The 24,431-nt window shown below is 39.3% G+C and overlaps 1 protein-coding gene across 4 annotated transcripts in view; it reads right to left on the bottom strand.

Moving 5' to 3' along the window:
• Positions 1-24,431, bottom strand: part of Antxr2 (ANTXR cell adhesion molecule 2) — a 171,207-nt gene that overhangs the window by 120,664 nt on the left and 26,112 nt on the right. For all 4 annotated transcript variants that reach the window (XM_027387666.2, XM_027387668.2, XM_027387667.2 and 1 more), the window contains exons 8-10: positions 14,997-15,057; positions 12,615-12,713; positions 10,057-10,126 (exon numbers count right to left, since the gene is read on the bottom strand). In XM_027387666.2, the coding sequence (XP_027243467.1) occupies positions 10,057-10,126; positions 12,615-12,713; positions 14,997-15,057 (230 nt within the window). The remainder of the gene's footprint in view (positions 1-10,056; positions 10,127-12,614; positions 12,714-14,996; positions 15,058-24,431) is intronic.

A 24,431-nucleotide genomic window follows, 5' to 3' on the forward strand; every position in this document is an offset into this window, starting at 1 on the left:
CCAGTGAATTATTAGAAGGACTTTCAGACCTCGTGCCAGAGAAACTTCCAGGAACCCATAAGGATGACCCCAGCTAAGACCCCTAGCAATAGTGGAGAGGGTGCCTGAACTGGCCTTCCGTAATCAAACTGGTGACTAACCTAATTGTCATAAGAGAGCCATCATGCAATAACTGATGGAAGCAGATACAAAGATCCACAGCCAAGCACTGGGCTGAGCTCCAGGAGTCCAGATAAAGAGAGGGATGTGAGATTCTATGATTAAGGGGGTCAAGATCATGACAGGGAATGCCTAATGCTAACATAAATATTGTCTGGTAACTTAGCCAGGTGTTGGTGGCGCACACCTTTAATCCTAGCACTTGGTAGGCAGAGACAGGCGGATCTCTGTGAGTTCGAGGCCAGCCTGGTCTCCAGAGCGACTGTCAGGATAGGTTCCAAAGCTACACAGAGAAACCCTGTCTTGAAAAACCAAAATAATAATAATAATAATAATAATAATAATAATAATAATGAAAGAAAGGAAGGAAGGAAGAAAGAAAAAAAGAAAAAATTAAAGATTCCAGAAAATGGAAAGATCTCCCATGCTCTTGGATGGGTAGGATGAACATAGTAAAAATGGCAATCTTGCCAAAAGCATGCAATCCCCATCAAAATCCCAACACAATTCTTTACAGGCATTGAAAGAACAGTATTCGACTTCTTATGGAAAAACAAAAAACCCAGGATAGCCAAAACAACCCTGTACAATAAACAAACTTCTGGAGGCATCACCATCCCTGACTTCAAGCTCTATTATAAAGCCATAGTCCTGAAAACAGCTTGGTATTGGCACAAAAGTAGACAGGTAGACCAATGGAATCAAATTGAAAACCCTGATATTAACCCACACACCTACGAACACCTGATTTTTGACAAAGAAGCAAAAGTTATACAATGGAAAAAAGAACCAAAACACCAAACAATGCAACTAAAAGGTGGAGTGCAGAGCGAAATAGAGAATTATCAACAGAGGAATCTATCTAAAGTGGCTAAAAGACACATAAGAAAGTGTTCAACATCCTTAGCCATCAGGGAAATGCAAATCAAAACAACTCTGAGATACCATCTTACTCCTGTCAGAATGGCTAGAATCAAAAACACCAATGACAGTCTATATTGGAGAGGATGTGGAGAAAGAGGAACACTCCTCTATTGTTGATAGGAGTGCAAACTTGTACAATCACTTTGGAAATCAGTATGGTGGTTTCTCAGGAAAATGGGAATCAGTCCACCTCGAGATCCAACAATTCCTCTCTTGGGCATATATCCAAAGAATGCATATTCATACAATAAGGAAATATGTTCAACGATGTTCATAGCAGCACTATTTATAATAGTCAGAACCTGGCTATTACCTCAACTGAAGAATGGATAGAGAAAATGTGGTACATTTGCACAATGGATTATTACTCAGCAGAAAAAAAAAATGGAATCTTGAAATACGCAGGCAAATGGATGGAACTAGAGGAAAACACCCTGAGTGAGGTAACCCAGTCACAAAAAGACAAACATGGTATGTACTCACTCATATATGATTTTTAGACATAGAGCAAAGGATTACCAGCCTACAATTCACACTGCCAGAGGAGCTAGGAAACAAGGAGGACCCCAAAAGAAGACTGCATAGTCTCTCAAAGAACGGGAGGGGGACAAGCAAATTGGGAGCACAGGGTTGGGGAGTGGAAAGAGGAGAGAATGGGAGAAGGGAGAGGGTAGGAGAACAAGTAGACTGAGAGGGGAGGAATAGAGGAGGGCAAGAAAGGAGATGCCTTGATAGAGGGAGACAGTACAGGTTTGGAGAGAGGTCTGGCACAGGGGAAGTATTAGGGTATCCACAGGGATGACCCCAATAAGTGAAAGACCCCTGCCCCTTAGCCCTTTCTTTCTCAAGTTTGCCTCCTCCTCCGGTCGGCGGCTTCCCCGATCCCCACACCCGCCGGCCTCCACTTCCCCCGCTGCACGCCGCACGCCTGGCCCGAGGGCGAGCACCAGGTGGGCCGGCACGAGAGCGAACACCAAGTGAGCCGGCCTGGGGCCCTGCCCCCGAGCCCCCACCCGATGGGGAACACTCGGTCAGCCATCTGGACTCGGAGGGGGGAATTGAGTCTGTTGTACCAGACACCAGACCTTGAGAATATGCTGGTCTGGAATGGCTCTGTGCCTCATTTGAACCATCCAATAGAAATGACTCTGTACTTTGCCTCATTTGAATGACTCTGTATTTCACCTCATTTGAATGACTCTATACTTCGCCTCATTTGAATAACCCTGAGTAGCGCCTCATTTACATTGACCAATGGGAATAGCTCTGTACTGCGTCTCATTTGAATTATCCAATAGAATCCCTGCTTCTCGCTTGCACTTTTTGCTATATAAGGACCCCTCTCCCTTGGCTCGGCGCGCTTGGCCTCACAGAAGCTAAGTCGCCCCGGGTACCCATGTATCCAATAAAGCCTCTTGCTATTTGCATCCAAGTTCGTGGTCTCGCTGATTCTTGGGTAGGGGTCTCCTTCTACGAAAGTACCTCTTTGGGGGTCTTTCATAAGAATCTAGGAAGTGGTTGAGAGGCTGCCTTGTTGCCCTTCCCCTATAATGACACTGATGACTACCTTGGTTACCATCCCTAGAGCCTTCATCCAGTAGCTGATGGAAGCAGAAACAGGTACCCACAGCTAAGCACTGAACCATACTCCTAGAATCCAGTTGTGGAGAGGGAGGAGGGTTGATCAAAAGAGCCAATATGGTGCTAGAAAGTCTGAGTGCCTCTGAAATAATACATATAATATATATATTATATATGTTGCTAAGTGTAAAGCATGCACCTGAAGAAGATATTTCTAGAGTACAAAGACCAGTTACAAAAGTCCAACTCTGCTTCAGAAAAAAATCCAAAGGAAAACTGAACTAAAATAGTGGCAACAAAGACTTCCAGAAATAAAAAATTGCGAAATCTTAAGCCATAATTAAAAGGCCACAGACATTCACAGGATATATGAAGCAAAGAAGACAGAAGATAATTTCCATGTTTCTCTGTTAGCAGTTGATTCATGGTCTTGTGTTGGGAATCACAGGAGAAGGACCAAGGATGAGTTCTTTGTAGCCTCCAAATTTAACTTTCCTGCAGAAAAGTCAGGCGGATATTGAAAAGTGGATTATGGGAAATAGAACTACAGGGGAAGGTGGGATCTTGCCTGGAGACTTGGAATTGGTCATCGAGAAAGAAAGCCTTTGAGAAGATGAGTTTATAGGTCAGGTATCCAATCATGATGAAAATTGACAGTTAAGAGACTCAAAGAACAACAGGAACCTGATGCAACATCTGAAGAAAGATTGAAACCATGAAGTCCTGAAAATACAGAGATGTTCTAGGAGTGGCCATCTTGCAGATGATGCAGGAAGACAAGGTTGAAAATACAACTTGTTTGACTCTTTTAGCCATAAACAGAACTAGAGTGCTTAGCCCTTCTTCTAGACATCCTAACATCCTATAAGCACCACCCTTAAAACAGTTGTTCAAAGTAAAAAGACAAAAGAAACCTTTACAACGTATCACAATATGAAGATTTTTGAAGTATATGTTCATGATTCCCTGTACTCAGTAGCTGATAAAGCTAAATTCAAGCACACTAATTTTTTTCTACAAGAGAAATTACTAAATTGTGCTCAGCCATATTATTGACTAAATAAGATCAATTAGTCCTCATAGTCACAGTGCTTTAATACATCTACAGATACATGAATACTCCAAAATAGGAGGAGGGAGAGCTCTTTGCTCAAAGTCATGGTGACCTACTTGAAATGTGTGCATTTGCTCCCAACTTTATATATAAATGTATATTCTGTAAAAGATTTCCGTTTTATGATCCGTTAAAGAAGATTTTTAAAAGTAAATCAAACTGTTAAAGACATTTTCTGGAAGCACTAAATAATTTATCTCCAATATGCACATACTGAAAATTAAACTCACAACCACTCAAAAAGTTACTAAAATTGTGGTGACTTCAGATATTTTGAAAGCAAGCACTATTATTTAACACTCGGCAGAGTGTTCTTTGGGTTAGTTTTGTGAAGGATAAAGATTTTAAGTTGAAAAGAGAGGTTTCAGATTTGTGAGTAGTTCAAAGAAGGCACTTCTATCTGTGGATACAGAGGTAAATCAATTCTTTGTCTATGTGTGTTCTTTAAAGATATTAAAGGAATCCTTTATTTAAATTTCTTTTTATGATACATGTATATAACCAAAACAAAAACCACGGCTGGCAAGGCTGACAGCTGAAAGGAGAAACAGTGCATATTCAGAGCCATGTGGAAATCATATCTAAAGGTACTGTAAATGCCTCCAGGGTTGCACTAGCAACAGGTCCAGATACTCAGGAAGGAGATACAGGGCTGAGCAAGTGAAATGACATGCTGATTGGTATAATCAGAACACAGTATGAAAAAATGGTGCATATTTGCACACGAAGACACTAAACACTGAGCTGAACTCTGGAATCCAGTTGCAGAGAGGGAGGAGTGATGAGCAAAGGGGTCAAGACCAGGCTGGAGAAACCCACAGAAACAGCTGAACTGAACAAGGGGTTGCTCATGGACCCCAGACTGATAGCTGGGAAACCAGCATAGGACTATTCCAGACACCCTGAAGGAAGAAGTCAGTTTGGAGGTCTGGGCAATCCATGGGGCCACTGGTAGTGGATCAGTATTTACCCCTAGTACACAAATGAACTTTGGGAACACTCTTTTCATAGAGGGATACTCTCTCAACCTGGACACACTGGGGAGGGTCTAGGCCCTGCTCCAAATGATGTGACAGACTTTGAAGATCCTCATAGAAGGCCTCACCCTCCCTGGGGAGCAGAAAGGGTTTGGGATAGGGGGTCGGTGGGGGGCAGGGGAAGAGGGGAGGGAGAGAATTGGGATTGGCATGTAAAAGAAGCTTGTTGTTAATTTAAATAAAAAAAGAAAAAATGGTGCATGTTTCATGATGGGAGAGGATTAAAGTAACAGAGTAGGTCTTCAGCTTTAACTTATTTCATTAAGATTCTAATGGGTATAATTCTAATAAAGGCATAACTGACATCCTGGTACCCAGGATTGCAAATTAAATCATCAAGTCTCATTCCTTACAAGAAAGAACATATTGAATCAATAATGTTTGTATCACCTGATGGCAACACAAAGGATCTAGGGACTGCACAGATATGGACACACACACACACACACACACACACACACACACACACACACACACACACACGTGTGTATATTTTTTGCAAAAGAGAGAAAAGCTTGGTAAAAAGCAAAATTCAGCCAACTCAGGAAAAAAATTGCAATTAGTCAATTGGATGCCAGACAAAATAAATTAGGCTTACTATTGAAAAATAACAATGTTCAGGAAAATTTTTTTAATCAGTTACCAAGTCCAGCTCTCATTCCAAAACCCTCCTCGGATGTCCCAGAGATCCTGTATCAGGTTCTTGAAATCACCCACATCCACCATGTCTAACTCCACATAACCTGTCTGTGGCTTCCCACACTGCCTTTGAAAAGAACTAATGCTATCACTTTCATCTCATTTAGATATTTATTTCATATTTGCCAGAAGATTCTGGCCAATGTTTTTGAAAGCACATTTAACTATACCATATGCCTCCTTAAGTCATCTCTATCGAGCAAGCTGTAGATTGAGGCTCTGCTATGTTCCATTCTGTTTTTCTTTCTTCACAATGTGTTTATGTATGTTTACCCAATTTTTTCTGTTCTTTTTGTCAAATTACAGGTTTGAGGTCTCAAATACCCCCAGAGCAGCTGTGCTATTATCACTGTCTCACAGAACAAGGGTCAGAGAACTAGCTCTGTATTGCAAGCACGTGTGATGACCACATAACATACCTGGAGTCTGCTACCCTGGAACAAAGATCAATCAAAGAACTCTTAGGAGGCCATCCTATTTAAACTCAAAGAAGGCATCTCGCTACAAATGAGCAACTGACACAAAATAATCTACCAAAATCTTTGCTAAGACAATGTTCATAGGTATATGAAGTTTCAAAAGGAAAGCCTGGCCAATGAGAAGGATAGCTACATCCACCCTTAATTTCTTTCATGAGTCCGATGAATTTTTTTCATCTTAGGCAAAAACCAGTATCAAGTAAATTTAGTAAACATTGATCTCTTTTCAAAGAAAGTTGCTCAAAGCACCATTCTATGTCTGCTTAGCCTGGCTATTCCTTGATAGGACCTACACAGACATTTTTAATTTCTTTGTTCTGAAACTTGTTTATTAATTTGCTACTTGACAGTTCCATATTTACATATAATGCATTCTGATGAGTCTCATCTTATCCCACACATATACCTCAATGCTACAAATTCCTTTCCCACATTCAAGTCTTTGTAACTTTTGTTACTTTGTATCATTGGTATTTGAATATAAGACATTTTAGCTATTCTTATGCAAGTTCTTAGTCCCACCTTCCAGTAAACATCCACCACCTTGTCCCTCATTTAAATCAAAATCCACAAGCACATTTAAAAACAGAAAAGCAACACAAAGATGAGAGAAGAACTAATAGAGCAGACTAATGAGCAGAGGCCCATGTCTGTGTACCAGCTCTGAGACCGTGCATCTGTCTGTCTAGGACTACTTCACCAGCACAGTGTTAATTATTTAGGTGACAGAACAGGGGGACCCATCACCACATCTGTCACCTTCACACAGTGAAGCCTTCCTCCACTGATGGGCCAGATGTGTTTATTTGAAACACAGACTAACTAGCTATTTAATGGGTTTGAATTCTTAGCCAAAAGGTAATTAGGCAAACATATTAAGCATCAGTAGCCTTACAAGGCTAAACTGTTTCAGTTCTGTTGGTTTTAATTCAATCTCAGAAGAGCCGGTCACCTACAAAAAATATCTGAAGAGAAGTCAAGGCAAATCAAACAGTCTAAATTATGTACAACATACTAAGAAGAGCCAATAATGATGCTCCCTGGCACCCAGGATAGTCACAATAATCCCTAAAAGTTTGCCTCCATGGTTAGCTAGAATCTGATACCAAAATAAAATGAAATGATATAAAAGACATATCTCCATCCCCAAATGTTCTGTACCTGTAAGTAAAATATTAATTTCAAAGGCTAAATTAATGATGGTTTTTCATACCCAATATTTACCACTGTTTTATAAAAATTGCATATCTGAAGTATTTATGCTATCTGCAAAGTATTCAAGAAGGACACTAGTTGCTATGGTTCACTATTCAAAAGGAGAAAGAAAAATAGTGAGGCCTAGGAGATAGCAGGTAAAAGAACCTGCTGAGAGTTTGATCCCTGAGAGCACATGATGGAAGGAAAACTGTAAGCTGTTCTGTGACTTCCCTATATACCATGGCAGGAGCACATGACATGCCCGCAAAGCACACCCACACATACAGAGATTAAGAAAAGTAAAAGTAATTTTTTTAAATTTAACTGACATCTGGCATATTTTATATGTACTTATAAATATAAATATGCATGTCACTTCATTTTATGATTACATGAGAGAGTAAATTAAATTGTCCTCTTTAATCATTCACTTATTTAAAAGTGTCATGATTTTCTGTTCTTGTCAATGGTATGTCACCCTAAAATAAAATTCTGACCATTTTTCCTAGCCTCTGAACAAAAATCAAGTTTATCAAATTTTTATATGTATTGGTAAACAAAACTATTTGAGAAAACCACCTTTCAACCATGAAATGTTTAGTGAATTTCCACTATGGTGGGCACTAGGTAAACTCAAGGGTGTCTACAAGAAACAGGACTTACAGCATTCATTTTATAGAAAGGAGCAACAATAAACAGCAAGGGTCTGGGAGAAAAATCAAAAGGTGAAGGGAATAAGGAGGTCGCTTAATCAGAAAGAGTGGCTAGGAAGGGTTTTTATTTATTGGAGGGTGACATTTGAGCAAGACTTAGGGAGACAAGAAAGCATCATTCCAGGCAGAGGGACCAGCAAGGAAGACAGGACTGATGGGCCTGTATGCTGATGGGTTAAGAGACAGGAAGAGGGGTAGTGTGGCCATAGCTGAGCAGAGAAGCAATGAGGAGATGAGGTCTGATGAAGGGAGGGTTTGGTTCCTGTAGAACTTTAGGGGATACTGCCAGCTCTCCTTTACCTTCGTGTGAAATGAGGAACATATTCCTAGTAAGCCCATGCTTGATTTTATTTGCATGATCACAAATGTTGTTCAATAACTTCCAAATATGTTAAACACTGACACTTTCACAAAAACCAAGTACTCATGCTGATTGCAAAATACAAAAATCATTCTCTTTGATTCCATGGAGGAAAATATAATCTTCATGTGTGAACACTAATTTTGAATTGAGATGATAGCTTTTGGGGTTTAATATTTTTAGGCTCTGTGAAAAAAATCAGTATTAAGTAATTCCATCAGTTGGATCAGCATTCTGAACTATTGCAGTCATTGCTATCAAAGTAGACAACATCTCAAGTTTTTGTAATTATTATTTGCTGATTTTTAAAAATATGAAAAAATCAGATAGAAATACTAAGTTATTATTAAAATTACTTGTGCGTTGATAATTCAAATAAAAGCTCTTCTCCTGAACTAAAAATTTCTTTTAACCAATTATCATCATGGTTTACAGTCACACAAAAAATAACGAATGTAGAATTAACTGAAATGGGAAGTCAATTAAAGTAAAAGATGAATGAAAACGTATGCTAAGTCATATGCACCATGAGCCACATTGTACTTGCTTTTATCTTTAATATTTATTAAATTTCATAGCAAATGTTGAAAACCTTAGTTTGGAACGCTGTGTGTGTGCATGAGTGTATCCATTCAGTACTTGAAAGCTCAAAATAATGTGTGTGGCTCTGGTGACCTGTAAGCTATAACAATAATTCCCAAACTCACCCATGCAATTTTAGATTATTCTTAATCAATACCCACCAACAAGTTAAAGTAAACATTAACATCTTCAACCTACTGAGATTACAGTTTCAGTAGTAATTTATAATTTGATGTTCACTCTGTGCAGTGCAGGAGGTATTGAGGCTTTTGTGCTCACAGATAAGCACTAGGGGAAATAGGAATCTTAAACACACAAGGTTGTTCCTTCAAAGGAAGTGATGCATAACCTGTTATCCTCCCAGAAAGTTGGGATCAGACCCAGTTAATATCCTACCAGTATGGCTAAGGCTACACCATATTCTCCCCTAAGACCCTTATTGTGAGCTTTATGGAAGGTGTCACATCTACTTTACAAAGAGTATCAACATAAGGTTTCTTGTGCACATGGGACCGAATAATTATCATAGGGAAAGTATTCTCCAAATTGTGCTGTGCTTAATGTGCCTAAAATAGGCCACTCAAAGTCAGACTACTAAAGTTTAAACCAGCATGAGCTACATAGTTGTGTTGAACCCAACTGCCTGCTTGTCTCTCACGGATCCTTATTCTGCTGGCCATGGTGGCTACAGAGACCCACACAATACAGTAAAAATTGTTCATAATAAATTTAACAATCAGCATGGTTTGGTGGGTGCACACTTGCAATCTCAGCACTGGAATGTAAAGGCAGGAGGACCAGGAGTTCAAAGCCACCCTCAGCTACTTAGTAAATTTGAGGTGGCCCTGGGCTACATAACACCTTGTTCTCAAAAAACAAAATAAACAAACAAAACTAACAGTGTGTAATTTTCATGTTATAGTAATTCATTGCATTGTTTTGTTTTGATTTGGTTTGGTTGTCATTTGTTTTAAATCAGTGCAGAAAGGCTTTTATTAGGAGTGAGGACAGAGAGAGAGATGAAGAAGAGAGGGGAGGAAAGGGGAGAGATGAGAAGGGAGGGAAGGGGAGAGGAGAGGAGAAGGGAGGGAAGGGGAGGGAAGATGAGGGGAGGGGAGGGGAGGGGAGGGAAGAAGAGAGAAGAACAGAGCAGAGCAGAGCAGAGCAGAGCAGTAGAATACTGCTGTTGAGTTGCTTTTGAATTACTTACTCTCCAGCTCTGTTCAGGACAGGTGCAGGACAAAGTATGGAACTGTGCTGAACGAGTACTGGTTTTTCACCTAAAAAACAAAATGTCATTTAGTTAATAAAGAGTTGTATACCCTAACATAGTCTCATTTTTTAAAACGCAAGCATTCCACAGTAAGAATTCAGTGGGGAATGTGAGAATGGCCAACAGTATTTTTTTAAAGTCTAGCTAAAGAGTCAAACAAAATAAAGGAGATTTGAGAAATGAAGAGTTATAAAACGTTGACACAAAGATATGCTAAATAGTAAGTTATGGTTTTTTTATCTGAGTTAATAGTACACATTGTAGATGCAACTTTTTCTCTGGAACGTTTCAAATATCTAAGGCTTTCAAGGATAAATTAGATATTGTTTCTAAGAAACAGAATTTAGAATGGATGGAAAATGGAAGACTAGTGCCTAAGTTGACAAGATAGCTATCTCTATACCATATAAGTACATGCTAACAAGCTGGGTGCTTAAAAACCCTTGGAGCTTTAACAGTATGTGTGAAAATTCATCTAGCAATGGGACTACTGACAAAATTTACATAAGCAAAAAGATCATCTCAGAATGTGAGTAATGAAAATACAATTTCACCTCCATCCATTTGAGAGTTTTCAATAAAGTGAATCTTATTGGTGTGCATATTATAATCAACCCAAATATGAGATCCAAAGAAGTCATATAAATCTAGCACTTACGTACAAATAACTATTGAATAGAAATACAATTAGTCTTCCCTGATCAACTGTGCTATATATTATGAACATGAACCTACATCCAATAACTGATGGCAGCAGTCAGGCACTCGGCTGAGCTCCTGGAGTTCAGCTGAAGAGAGGGAGGAGGGATCATATGAGCAAGGAAAGTCAAGACCATGATGGGGAAAACCACAGACAGCTGACCTGAGCTGGTGGGAGCTCGCAGACTGTGGACTGACAGCTGGGAAACCTTCATGGGACCAAAATAGGCCCTCCAAATGTGGGTGACAGTTATGTGATTTGATCTGTTGGGGGCAGCGGGGGGGACCCTGTCAGTAGCACCAGGACCTATCCCCAAGGGCATGAGCTGCATTTTGAAGCCCATTCCCTCTAGTGAGATACCTTGCTCAACCTTGATATGTGGGGTGGGGGTTGGTCCTGCTTCAACTTGGTATGCCAAACTTTCTGAGCACCCCAAGCAAGGCCTCACCCCTTTGAGGTGAGGATGGAGAGGAGTGGGAAGGGTGGGAAGCGGGAGGCCTGAGAAAGGGAGGGAGGGAGAATTGGCGTTGGTATGTAAAATGAAAAATAAGTGTTTTAATTTTTAAAAATTGTGCTTGGTCAATAAAGAAAATATGTGGAATCTAAAAACAAACAACAACAACACCAACAAACAAACAATATCATTTTGCCCAAACAAATGGTGTTCCTGATACAGAGAAGAGAAAATAGTAACCATATTAACCATGCTGAGATTTTTCAACACTTTAATTCAATAAGCACACAAGTTGCCAAACCTATACTAACCAGATGGTTCAATGCCTTCAGGGAAACAGCTAAGTTACAGCTGAATCTCCCTAAAAACAGTTAAATCAGAGCTCATAAATTTTAAAGGCCAAAATACCCATTCACAGAAAAGAATGTTTTACTAGCAGACCAACACACTCAGGAAACCAAAATCTACTGATGTGATGATTGTCATCCAACTCAATTCTGGTGAACACTGAAGGCCTTAAAGGCCAACAGCACAAAAACAAAACCAAACAATAATAAAAGAAATTCAAGAAACTGAAAAGTTATTGGACATGAAGTATAGAAAAGAGATGGCAAAAACAATAATGCTAAGGCAACAGGTAGTTAAGCAGTCCAATACAATTACATTTTAAGGCAAGAGTTGAAAAATGTAACCCTGGACAGAAGACAATTTGATCACACAACTGATGTCATAGTCCAAAACCTAGATGCAGGTGCTTCAACTTTCAGCTCTAACTGTCATTCGCTGTTTCACCAAAGAAGAATCTTTTACCCACCACAAACCATCTTCTGAACATGGAGGTTCCTTAGGACAGACTCTAGTGTTTATGAAGTAGTGAACAAACACTGTCACTACTATATAATACTACTCTTTGTATTATTATAGTTTCTTAATTTCTTCTCTGAAGAAAAACTGTATCATGGAAGATTTTAATTTAAAGAAGGAAGGAAGAAAAGAAAGGAAGGAAGGAAGGAAGGAAGGAAGGAAGGAAGGAAGGAAGGAAGAGAAAATATCCCAAGATGCATAGATGGCTCAATGATTAAGAGCACTTGCTGCTCTTCCAGGGGACCTAGGTTTTGATCCCAGCACCGACATGGCAGCTCACAACCATCTATAACTCCAGTTTGAGAGGCTCCAGTGTCTTCCAGCCTCTGCAGGCATCAGGCACTCACTAGGCACAAACATATGTGCAGGCAAAACACTCATATACATAAAATAAAAATAAATACTTTTTAAACAAAAAAATACTCAAGATTATGTGTGGTAAAGAATTTATGTGACATGGCATTTATGGAGACTCACTCTTTGAATATGTGCTGTTCACAGTGAATGTGCAGAGAACACTGCCATCATGACTGTTGGATGTGACCGCTCTTCCACTCAGGACAACTTGAAATTTCTCTAGAGATAAAAAGAAAGGCAAGCACTGTAATCAGTGTTTTACTAAAAACAACCAAGGTATCAAGAGGTTTAGAATACATTTCTTCATTCTATCCTTTTGACCGATAACTGTGAAGATGCAACTCCAGCCAAGACTGCTTCTTTAGATTGTCTCGGTGGGTATATTGGAGACAACATTCACTGTCACACAGACCTGTTACTTGATCTTTATTAAAGTGCTTTCCCATAGTAACCGAGGTATTAGAATTAAATTATACTAATAATTAGCTGGCTTATCTCAATTCCCAGAATTCTATTCTTAGAGCTTTTTTTCTAAAAAGAATGTTCTCTCTCTCTTTCCACACCTAGGCATAAAATTCAGGTAGTAAATAAAGAAAATGTGTCAACCTGTTTCATCTTCTGTTGCATACAAGCTTAAAATCCAACAGAGGTTCAATCATTTGGATTACTGACAACTGTTACAGTGACTAGAGGAAGCTGATTTATTGTCTCCCTATCAACAATGTAAGAATAGGCAATAAATGTTGGAGAATGAAAGAATATGCCAGAAGACAAGTTGACAGAACAAATCTCTTGATAGGCTGAGAATACTTGCTGCTTGACTACAAAAGAATATGTTAGCCATCCCAACAGTGATGGTCTCTTGCCACAAAGACAAACTGAAGCAAAAGATATGTTAGAGATTTGATCTGATCAAATTACAATTTAGGAATTGGGCAGCTCTGATGTAAGGATAGTTTGGGAGGGCCACCAAAAAAAAAATCAGCCAAGATTTTTCTAGAAAGAACATACAAATAATTCAAGTATACACACACAGAGAGAGACCCAGAGACAGATCCACAGCATAGATCTGTCTTTTGGGAAAGTTCCTACTTTAATATTCTAAATGTATTGTAAGTATATTGGTTGCTTTTGACTGGTTGAGCTAAGTTCTGGGGGGTTTTTTGTTTGTTTGTTTTAGTTTGGTTGTTATTTTTCAGTACATTATTACAAAAATATAGCTCAGATTTTGTTGAGGTTTAAAAATCAAGGGGAGGTCACTTGTGTTGTCTAAATGGTCTTTTATGTAAAGATTCCATTCATTTTAATTCACACTAATACCCTCTATCCTCTCAAACCCCTCCCTCCTGCCATCGTCCCACATACATACTGTCATCAGCTACCAAAATAAAACCTACCAGCCACTCTCCATTCACTGAATCAAGGAGGCTTCCTTGTAAGTTCTAATAATGTACATATAAAACCTGAAATGTAATTCAGTGAGAACATGGGCACTGGTGTCCGACGGGTAAGGACCTAAAGGACATTGATTAGTGACAAATACCAAATCTGTCTATGCCTCACTTTCTCCATCTGCAGACTGGGGATGATAAAACTTCCAAGTGTTTGTTACAGTAATTAGGTAAAACTGTATATTCAAAGGACACAGTCAGAAAGGTGCACAAATTTGGAACCTAACAAAGAAAAGCTGCTGTTCTAATGGAGTTTCCACTGATTTGTCTTTTGTCTTTGTAGGAAACTAATGATCACTACAGTTAGAAGAGATCCTGCTGCTCTGGAATGTCCTTGTGTACTCTTCCTGCTCAGCATCTCCATGACCATTTTTTAGGGAGCTAGAGGATGCAGAGAGCAAGAACCTGTCCAATAACCGTGATACTCTGTAGCAAATACAGGATATATTCTCCTTCTCATCCAGGACTCAACCTTTTTCCTTTTCTAAGAAAGTTGTGCTAAAATGAACTCTGGGTCAATCTTGAAGAAGAAAATGGGCCAGGGAGAAACACACTGTCTGGGCAAGGATGCCTAGGAGGTGGGGACCTGAGCCTGCCTTGATGAACAGCTGACGATGCCACCTGCTTCCTTCCTGCACTGTAGCCCTAAGTCACTTCCCTGTGTTCCTGGAGCTGGCGGATATGATGACATGGCCAAGTCATCAAGCACACAGCTCTGTGCCTTCCAATACCTGATCACCCAGTCAGACAAAGGATTCTATATCTAATTTTATTTGCCATAGAAAAGGTCTCAAACATGAACTAAATATACAGAACATTCTAAAAGCCTGTCACACAATATGCTCATTATTTAAAATAACATTGGAATCTTAAAAAATTTGAATTTAAAATGGAAATATTTCAAGGAATTATTTAAAAATTCTTACACAAAAAAGATGCCAAAAAAGTTAATTTTGCTATTCCCCTTCCAATATGAGTTTTGAATCATATATTTTAGCTAGGGGGAAAAAAACAATTTCTAACATGGTATTTTTAAATTCTAAACACTTACCCCCAACACAGACACTTGAAGGACTCAATTCCAGGATTTCAGTACATGATTGAGCTAATATCTGAAAAAAAAAGATTAATAAATAAATAAATAAGGCTTGGCTATAATACTAATTGTAACGTGAATTCTATGTTTATGAACAGTCTTGAGGTCATCTCCCTATTGCAAAAGATGTCAGAGAAAACGCAATTCACCATTACATGCAGAGCTATGAATGTCTTTGGAAACACGTTACCCCAAGGTATAATATAGCATTGTACATTGTAAAAATCCATATTTGATCAGAGTAAACCTAGACCAACAGAAAAAAGATGAACATTGCTTCAAAGTGGTGTGACCTTGGGTGTGAACAGATAATGAAAATTTCTGATATCAAAACCAATGCTAGCATTTCCTTGTCTGGCAAAAGCAAGACAGCAAATCAAACTTCCCACTTAATATTGCTTTGTCATGTTTTTTGTTTCGAACTTGGAAGATTACCAATATACAACAGCTCCTTTACTGGACAGTGTATTCCTAATCCATCTCCCAGGCTTAATTCCTAAAGGTGCAAATCTTCCTCGTGTGTATCAAGTGTCACGCTCGCAGAAAGCAGACTCCTTGGGAAAGCCAAACATTGCTCTCAAAAACAGTCTGTGTTCAAGCATGCACAAGGCCCTCAAGCAGAACAGCCCAACTTAACGTTCTCTGAGTCACAGAAGCCACCATACAAGGCACAGAAGCCACAACACAAGGCACATGGCCACAAGTGAAAAACAAGGATGAAGAAAGCTGTGCTTCATGGTCACCACGGTTCTGTCTCTATTTTTAGAACTCCAATGCACAGCATTGTTGAGGTCAGACAAAGTCCAGATGGCCCTGGAGCAGCATTCCTCTCCTGATGAAAGTTGAAGACAGATGAGTGCAGTGGTTTTCATATCCCCTGCTTGTAACTAGACAGGATGGAAGTCCTGATGCAAAAACTAAAAACATTTCCTGTGCTTCTCAGTTACAGCAGAAATACAGACACTCAGAATCTGAAATCACCTATAATATCATGGGCCTTTCCCTGCTGAATGCACATCTGAACAATCAGGAGGCATTATTTAAACTTTTGAAAGTTTTTTCCAAATGAACACAACTTTCAGCTTACCAGAGTGAGTCTTCAGGGTCTAGGAAACAAATCTAGTAAGATCTTACATTTGGAAAGAAGAAAAAAACTTGTGGATAACAAAACTGGGACCAATGATAAAAGCTAATATAGCCTCATGGAGGGTGGGATTTCAAGCCAACAACATGTTTAAATATTTCCACGGAATCTGGGCAACAAGACAATACAGAAAACAGGGTAGAAGAGTTTTGTGGGTTAAGACTAAACTTAAAACTTTCCAACTAATGAAAACAGGCATGATTGATGTAGTTTAGGCTAATGGGAGAAAGTTTTTAAACTTTGTGAGTCATGAAGTCGGCATCACCATGGGACATATTCCAGTTGGATTTACTTGGCATTATGTTCCTTCTCCCAAACCTGAACTTTGTTTTGAGAGTGGAACTTCATGTATAAGAAGATGCTTTTTGAAAAACTTCAGCAGATTACATAGCAGAGCCCACTTCACTATGAACATACTGTTTTATACGTGCAATGCAACTATTGGCTGCTTACGTTGGAAAAAAATGAATCCGAGGTAGCATCAAAAATGTTTCTCTAATCATCAAACCAACAATCACAATAGGGTTCAGATAAGTCAAGGCAGTTTGTAAGAAAAAGCACTTATCTCTTCTACAAATTATGAATTTTAGAAACACAGGGTAATATAATTTGGAACAAAGTTCACCAAAATTACTTCCAAATGAAAAATAATCAGAGAAGAGGGTGAGTGGATGAGAATGACAAGAGAGTTACTATGGGTGTAGAAATAAAAATGACTTGTAGATTTGCTTTCCACGTCTAGAATTTGCCATTTCTATACTAAGCAGGAAACGAGATGAATTGATTTTTTAATTTAAATTAACTGATTTATGTTATAATGTAGTTTACATGTAATACTGTAAATGATAATTACCACTGCAGCACAATAGTTCATGCAATCTTCTCTACAATGGTATCAAGTGAGAAACTCAAGATGTTAAAATGGAGATCTTCCAGGTAAGATGATCACCTAGAAGTTGCTGCTTCATGAACTAGTAAAGAATTAAAACAAGAAAAACACCAGGCTTTCTCCAAAGAGAGAAAGAGAAGAAGAGAGCCAAGAAATTACAAGACTATGGAAAGGATACCTAAAGAGTGTAGACAAAAGCACAGGAGATTAATATAACACACTGCAAGCATAGGGATGCCTGCTGAGGAGAGAGGAAGGAATGCAGGTATCTCCAAAGGGTAAGGCTTGTGACCCTGGTGAAAAGAAACTTGAACTACAACCTCTAGCATAGGCCCCTGAAACCTGTGCAGGCCTAAAATCCCTTGCCCAGCCTTAATACATGGGAAAGTATAGGCCATGTTTTGTTGATACTCATGGGAGACATTCCCTTTCCTAAACAGAAATGGAAGAGGAGTGGATTGGAGGTTGGGAGATAAATACCATACATTCTCTCAAGGACAGACTTAGGGGTGTGTGTGTGTGTGTGTGTGTGTGTGTGTGTGTGTGTGTGTGTATCTGTTTGTGTGTATAAGTCTCTCTCTGTGTGTATGTATCTCTCTGTGTATGTATGTGTCTGTGTATATGTGTGTGTACATGTGTGCATGTGTGTGTGCTTGTGTGTGTATTTGTGTGTGTGTGTGTGCTTGTGTGTGTATGTATCTCTGTGTGTATTCTCTCTCTGTGTGTATGTATCTCTGTGTGTATGTATGTGTCTGTGTACATGTGTGCATGTGTGTATGCTTGTGCATGTATTGTGTGTGTGTGTGTGTGTGTGTGTGTGTGTGTGTATACACATGAGCGCACGTACGTGCACAAGCATGCACGCCTGTGTGTGTGATAAGTGTCCTGCTGAGGGCTGGTCTTTCATTGTTCTTTCTCTTAGTTTCTTTCCTTCTTCCTTTGTGAACTACACAGCCTCTAAGGCCCTTTTAATCTATATCTGCTGCTCCCACAGGATGCAGGTTGAGTGGACCATGAAGATGTGAAATTCCAGGAGGCAGAGGTCATGAGGAGTCACTATTTGTACACACATCACCATTTATAAGTCTCGTGTTTATAATCTTGTGAAGAAATACAATGGAAAATAGATTGACAAGTAGGATTTTGCAAAAATTCTATGTTCCTGTATATTATTCCAAACTGCTGGTCAAGTTTAAGTACCTTTGTTGAAACTCCCTCCTGTGTAAGATTTGTTTGACTAGCTCCTGTACAGTGTATAACAACAAAAAGATTGATTTTTCTAGTAACATAAAAAAAAAATCAAAGCCCAAATACATCATCTTTTCTGAGTTGTAGGGTGTAACAAATAAATAAATAAATAAGTAAATAAATAAGAAGTTGCTGCCGAACTAATCCCAGTATCCCTTACAAATAGTAATTGCTGATTTTATGTTGCTTCTAACTAGTTTCACTAAAAATCAATATATCATTAGTGCAAGTCTTAGCCCAACCACAGAAGGCTGAGTTGGGTCTGAGGAAGGGTAAGCGTGCTGCTTGCAGTTTCCTCAGCCTACCAGAATCCTGAAGAAAATCAGACACAGCAGGGAGTCTAGTCAAGCAGGAACTTGTTTATTGTCCCACAGCAAGCATCTTTTAAAGCAAAAAACCACAGAGTAGGAAAATGGCCAGCCAATGGTTTTAAAGGCCAGCCTATCAAGCACTGTAAGCACCCTATGCTTTACCTAGAGCCTTTCATGCAGTGACCTCATCTGGTTCCATGAAGGCAACCAATCATCTTTTTTGTAAACAACTCAGGACTAGCCCATCTGACTTCCCCTCAGTGCCATCTTTGACTGGCTCATGTGCCCTACAATTTTCACAGTTCAGAATACTCTGAGGAGCTTGTGAAGTTGTAAATGCTGATTTTATGGAATTTCTCTATTTGACGAGGGCAAAAGGAAGAACAAGAGAAGGCTGTCTAGTCTCTATTCTGGGTTAGCAACAAGGCTGGGTGTAGTATGGAGAGGCAGCTGTAGCAGCTGCCTGCTGGCCTCCTTGAGGGCACAGATGTTTGGCCTGAGATGAAAGTAGATGTCACTGTTGTCCCTTCTCTGTAGCCCAGCTCAAATGCAGTATCAAAATGGTGTTTCTCCCTGGGTACTATAGGCATGTTCCAAATTAATTTGGATTAAATCTCCTCTGTCTCATGAAGTGTCAGGTTGCAGACTTTGAAAAGAGAGCAGGTTCTTCACTAGCTAACAAGGGTTAGACATGCCCTCTGCAAGCAGAACTGGCACATAATTGGTGGATGGGAACCAGGTCTAAGTCAGGCCCAGCTATTCCAGGAATTCCTCTGTCTACAGTGAGTGCATTATGCTGTCTTCATTTGACACTCAGGGCTTTATAGTTGCTGATTAGTAACCAAAAACAATGACACTGCTGTCAAGGAACCATCACTTGCTGAAAAAAATAGATTTTATGATGCATTTAAAGCATGTCTCATGTATATGAAGTTTTGTATATTTTTAATTGAGATCATACAACTTCCTGAACAAGTCTACCTATTAGAGGTGTGTTGTAGTATCTAGTAGGGTGTCACATACAGATTAAAAGTCATCTCATAAACTGAAAACTACATATGATGTAGTTAAGGGAGTTTTTCTGGAATTTAGTACAACATAGGGCTATTTGGTGAAAAGTTATACTTGGGATACACACATGATAAAAGTTTAACTTGGAATGCACTAAATGGAGCAATGAAATCAAAAGATTGTTTACAACCTATATTGTCTTCAAAGCTTATGACAACAGTATAAGACGTGGCTCAGAGCATTAAGATTTAAATATCAAATATTCAGCTTGGAAAAAACAAAATCACAAACTCTTGATGACCAATTTAAGCCAAGACAGATTTAAAAGTCCATGTATTTTCCTTAATTCCAAATAGCCTATTCCATAAAAATGTAGTAGATAATTTTAAATGAATAGAATTACCATATGTTTAAACTGCAACCTAATATAAAAAGTATATGGAACATAAATATCACTTGCTCAACTAATATTAGTAAATTTGATTGAAAAGCAAATATAGGGCTGGCATGTAGTCCAAGGACTTTCCCAATACCAAACACAGGCCTCTTGGCTAAAAGGCAAGTAAATGAATACCATTTCCTAGTTTGCTTTCTGTTGCTGTAATAAAAACTGACCAAAAGTAACTTTTTCAGGAAAAGGTTTATTTCATCATATACCTTACAATCAGTCCATCATGAAGGGAAGTCATGGCAGGAACCTGGATGCCTGAAGAAGACCAGAGACCCTGGCTTCCTTTGCACAGCTAACTCAGCTTCTTTCATATAACCCAGACACGAACACCTGCCCAGGAGTGGCATCACCCACGATGGGCTGAGCCCTCCCACATCAATCATTAATCAAGAAAATGCCTTGCAGACTTTCAGCAGGCCAGTCTGATGGAAACAGTTCTCAGTTAAGGTACCTCTTCCCAGGTGACTCTACTTTGTACCAAGCTGGTATATAACTAGCCAGCACAGAGTTTAATGTTGAGCTACTTGAATTAATCAAATCATTTTAAGTCAGACACAATAAAAATTTGTCTGTATTCAAATTTTTCATCAGTAGCACTCATGAGGCAGGGAGCCAAACACAAGATGATAAAAACAAAAAAAGAATTAAGTAACAACATTAAAAACATAAATTTAGTCCAATACTATCTTTTAAAGAGAGTTTTTAATGTAGGGTGTATAAAAGAGAAAAGGAATACTAAATTCTATTTGCATGGCTTTCTATGGTGGTATTTTGGGGGATATTGTTTTGTTGCTGTGTGTTGCTGTTTGTTTTGTTTGTTTTGAGACAGGGTCTTATATAGCGCAAGTTAGGATATAGAGCCAAGAATGACCTTGAGCTGCTGAGTGTTCTAGACCAACCCTCAAGTTCTGGGAATATAGGTAAGTACCATCAACCCCAGATTCCTGAGTTAATTTTCATAACGTGTGTGTGTGTGTGTGTGTGTGTGTGTGTGTGTGTGTGTGTGTGTGTGTTGATATTTTGTTTATGATCTAACAAATAAAGCTTGCCTGAAGATGAGAGTGCATAGCCACAAAAGCCAGGAGGAGGTGGCACACACCTTTAATCCCAATACTCGGGAGACAGAGGCAGATGAATCTCTGTTAGTTCAAGGCCACCCTGGGCTACATGAAATTGATCCAGTCTAAAAGAGAAACAGAGCTCACACAAAGGTGATCCCAGCACTTGGAGCGACACACCTTTAATCCCAGAACTAAGGAGGTGGAGGCAGGTAAGTATAGGACTGGGCAGAGAGAGGAATATAGGGCAGTCTAGGCAGCAGCCTGAGGCAGTAGCCTGAGGCAGCAGTCTGAGGAAGCAATCTGAGAATCGGTGCAGTCTGAGCAGTCAGCCTGAGGATGCAGTGAACTCTAGTGGCTGGCCACTCTGCTTCTCTGATCCTTCACCTTTCACCCCCTGATAGCTCACTCCAAGTTTTCATCATTATTATTTTGTTGTTGTTTTTCGAGGCAGGGTTTCTCTGTGTAGCCTATCCTGGCACTCGCTCTGGAGACCAGGCTGGCCTCGAACTCACAGAGATCCGCCTGCCTCTGCCTCCCAAGTGCTGGGATTAAAGGTGTGCACCACCAATGCCCGGCCCTCAAGTTTTCATTATTAAGAACCACTAATTTGTGCTGCAGGTATATGTATGTGCACACAAACATGGGTACCCTTAGAGGCCAGAAGAGGGCATCAGATCCCCTGGATTTGGAGTTACCAGCAACAGTGAGCTGCCAACTATGGGTGCCAAGAACCAAATTCTAATCTCTCAAAGAGCAGCAAGCGCTCTTAACCATCTTAATTGAGCCATTTTTCCATGTCTACATTTTTAAATATCATTTCCAAATAATGAAGTTTTTCCTCCAAAATAGTTTCCTTAGATTTAAATTCACTTTACCTACCTCCTCCACCATGTTTATACTTCTATTAAACCTCCTAAATAATTATCTTGATTATTTGTGTAGAACCCATTGACAGGATTATCACAGATAATTGACCACTATTATAGCCATGTCCTTGACACAGAAAAACTCCTTGTGATATTGGCACACAGCATGCCAGCAAATACTAATAAGGGTAATAAGAGTTTCTAAAAGCAAGCATTTTAATCTTCTGACTCACTGAGCAGATGGAAGTTATAGGAATGGCTCCCAAATACAAAAGATTCAAACTTTATATTTTGTAAGAAGAAAAAAAATCACTGAATGGTATTAGTTTTAAAGTCCCAATAACAGAGCTTTGGGATCGAGCAATCCATGTACATAAAGCAAGCAGTCACACAACTGGAACAATGTCACTCACACTCTTTCCTTTATCCCTTGTGCCTTTTAGGATCCAGGTATGTGATTAATGCTTTCTCTACGGTTGCTGAGTATCCCTACCACATATTTTTCCTCTGAGGTAATGTTTTAATTAAAAGTGATGCTATTTACAATCCCATGCTTTGAATGATTTAGAGATGTGGAATATTAGCTTAAGATGTGTTACATTTGCCTATACTGTGGAATGTTTGTTTAATGATGCAAAGACAAGTTGCATTCTTTTATGTTGCATTTGTTTAACTCTGTAAAGCTATGCTACTTTGCCTGTCAAAAGCACCCGATTGGTCTAATAAAGAGCCAAATGGCCAAAAGCTAGGCAGGAGAGAGAAATAGGAGAGGCTGGCAGGCAGAGAAAGTAAATAAGAAAAGGAAAAGGAGAGAAGACCTATGGGACCAGCCACTCAGCAACCCAGTCAGCTCATTTTTCACAGTGGTACATAAATTATTTCCTAGTACCCAGAATTGCCCATTTTCATGTCTTATTCACTGAAAATGATATCTATATTTGTTCCATCTGATTTTGCACAAATATGGGCTGGTAAATAAAATGTTTTTTCTACAAGACAATGATAGAAGAGTCATATGATTAGTTCTATTTCTCAAGTAAATAAACCTTAGAAACAATGATTTGACAAGTCTGGGGGTGAGGTGCAAATACATCCTTGTAACCAGAACAGAGTAGAGTGTAGAACTGAGTACTTAGTAGACAGGAGAGTGTTGAGCTGAGTAGTCAGTAGACAGAAGAGTGTTGGACTGAGTATTCAGTAAGAACGACTTTTAGAAATCAGGATAAAGCCATGGGTGCACAGTCCACTTGCTATTAAGCTTGAGAGGGGTTGGTTTAAAAAACCTCCAGCACCACAACATACACTCACACACATGCACACACAAAGAGACACACACTCATGCACACAGACATACATACATACACCCACACACGCACACAAATACATGTACATGGGGGACACACAAATACATACATGCACAACACACACACACACACACACACACACACACACACACACACACACACACACACACACACGCGCGCGCGCGAAAAAAATAATCAAGATTTTGGGGGGAGACAAGATATAACCACGAAATCACACACTTTGGCACTATAGTTTATACTCCGTTGTACATCCATCAATCATATATTTTAGCCATTTTCTCTGCCTTTTTCCTGACTTTCTAATCAACTCAATCTGCTATCAAGAACTGATAGGTCTGTGGCCTGAGTGGGGTCGGGGGGTTGTAAGCTTAAGACTCTGAGTTGACTCCCAGAGCCCCAGTGGCAGGTGTTTTAAATCCTGAAGACAGTGAGATGGGAGGCAGAAATAGTGGATCCCTGGAGTTCACTGACCATGAATCCTAGTTTATTTAAAGTTCTAGGCCAATAAGAACACAAAGGAGGTGATCAACAAAGGTCAAACACAAAGGAGGTGATAAACAACACTCATGTTGTCTTCTGACTTCTACAAGCACATGTTTATCCACACACATGAACACAAACTACAACAAAAACCTAGCTAGCCCTTACAGGTTAGTGTTAACAAATAAAATGTTGGCATTTTTTTTGGATTACCTAATGCCATGAGTTTAGTTTTCTCACAGAATATCATAAAGCTGGATTTAATAATTCAAAGTGGATTTGATTTCTTTAAGCTATAATTCCAACCAAAGTATTTCTTAATGAAAATGTCAAATGTGTGTATTAAATGTCAAATCATAGGTTTGGTTAATAAAGTGATCAGTTGAACTCCATTTTCATCTTTAAGTAAAGAGAATTTAGAATGAATGTGTTGTCCTGTTTAGAGTATTTGTGAGCAGTTTGAATGTGTTCAATTATTACGGAAGGTTGTACTATTTACTGATTCCTTTCTCCCCAAGAACATCTTTTTATCTTATTTTTCTGTGGGTAAAGCCTCTTCTCTGCTGAAGACAGTGTCTCCTATTCCAAATAGCCCTTGTGAGGC

Source organism: Cricetulus griseus (assembly GCF_003668045.3).
Source record: "Cricetulus griseus strain 17A/GY chromosome 1 unlocalized genomic scaffold, alternate assembly CriGri-PICRH-1.0 chr1_1, whole genome shotgun sequence".
Taxonomy (NCBI): Eukaryota; Metazoa; Chordata; class Mammalia; order Rodentia; family Cricetidae; genus Cricetulus; species Cricetulus griseus.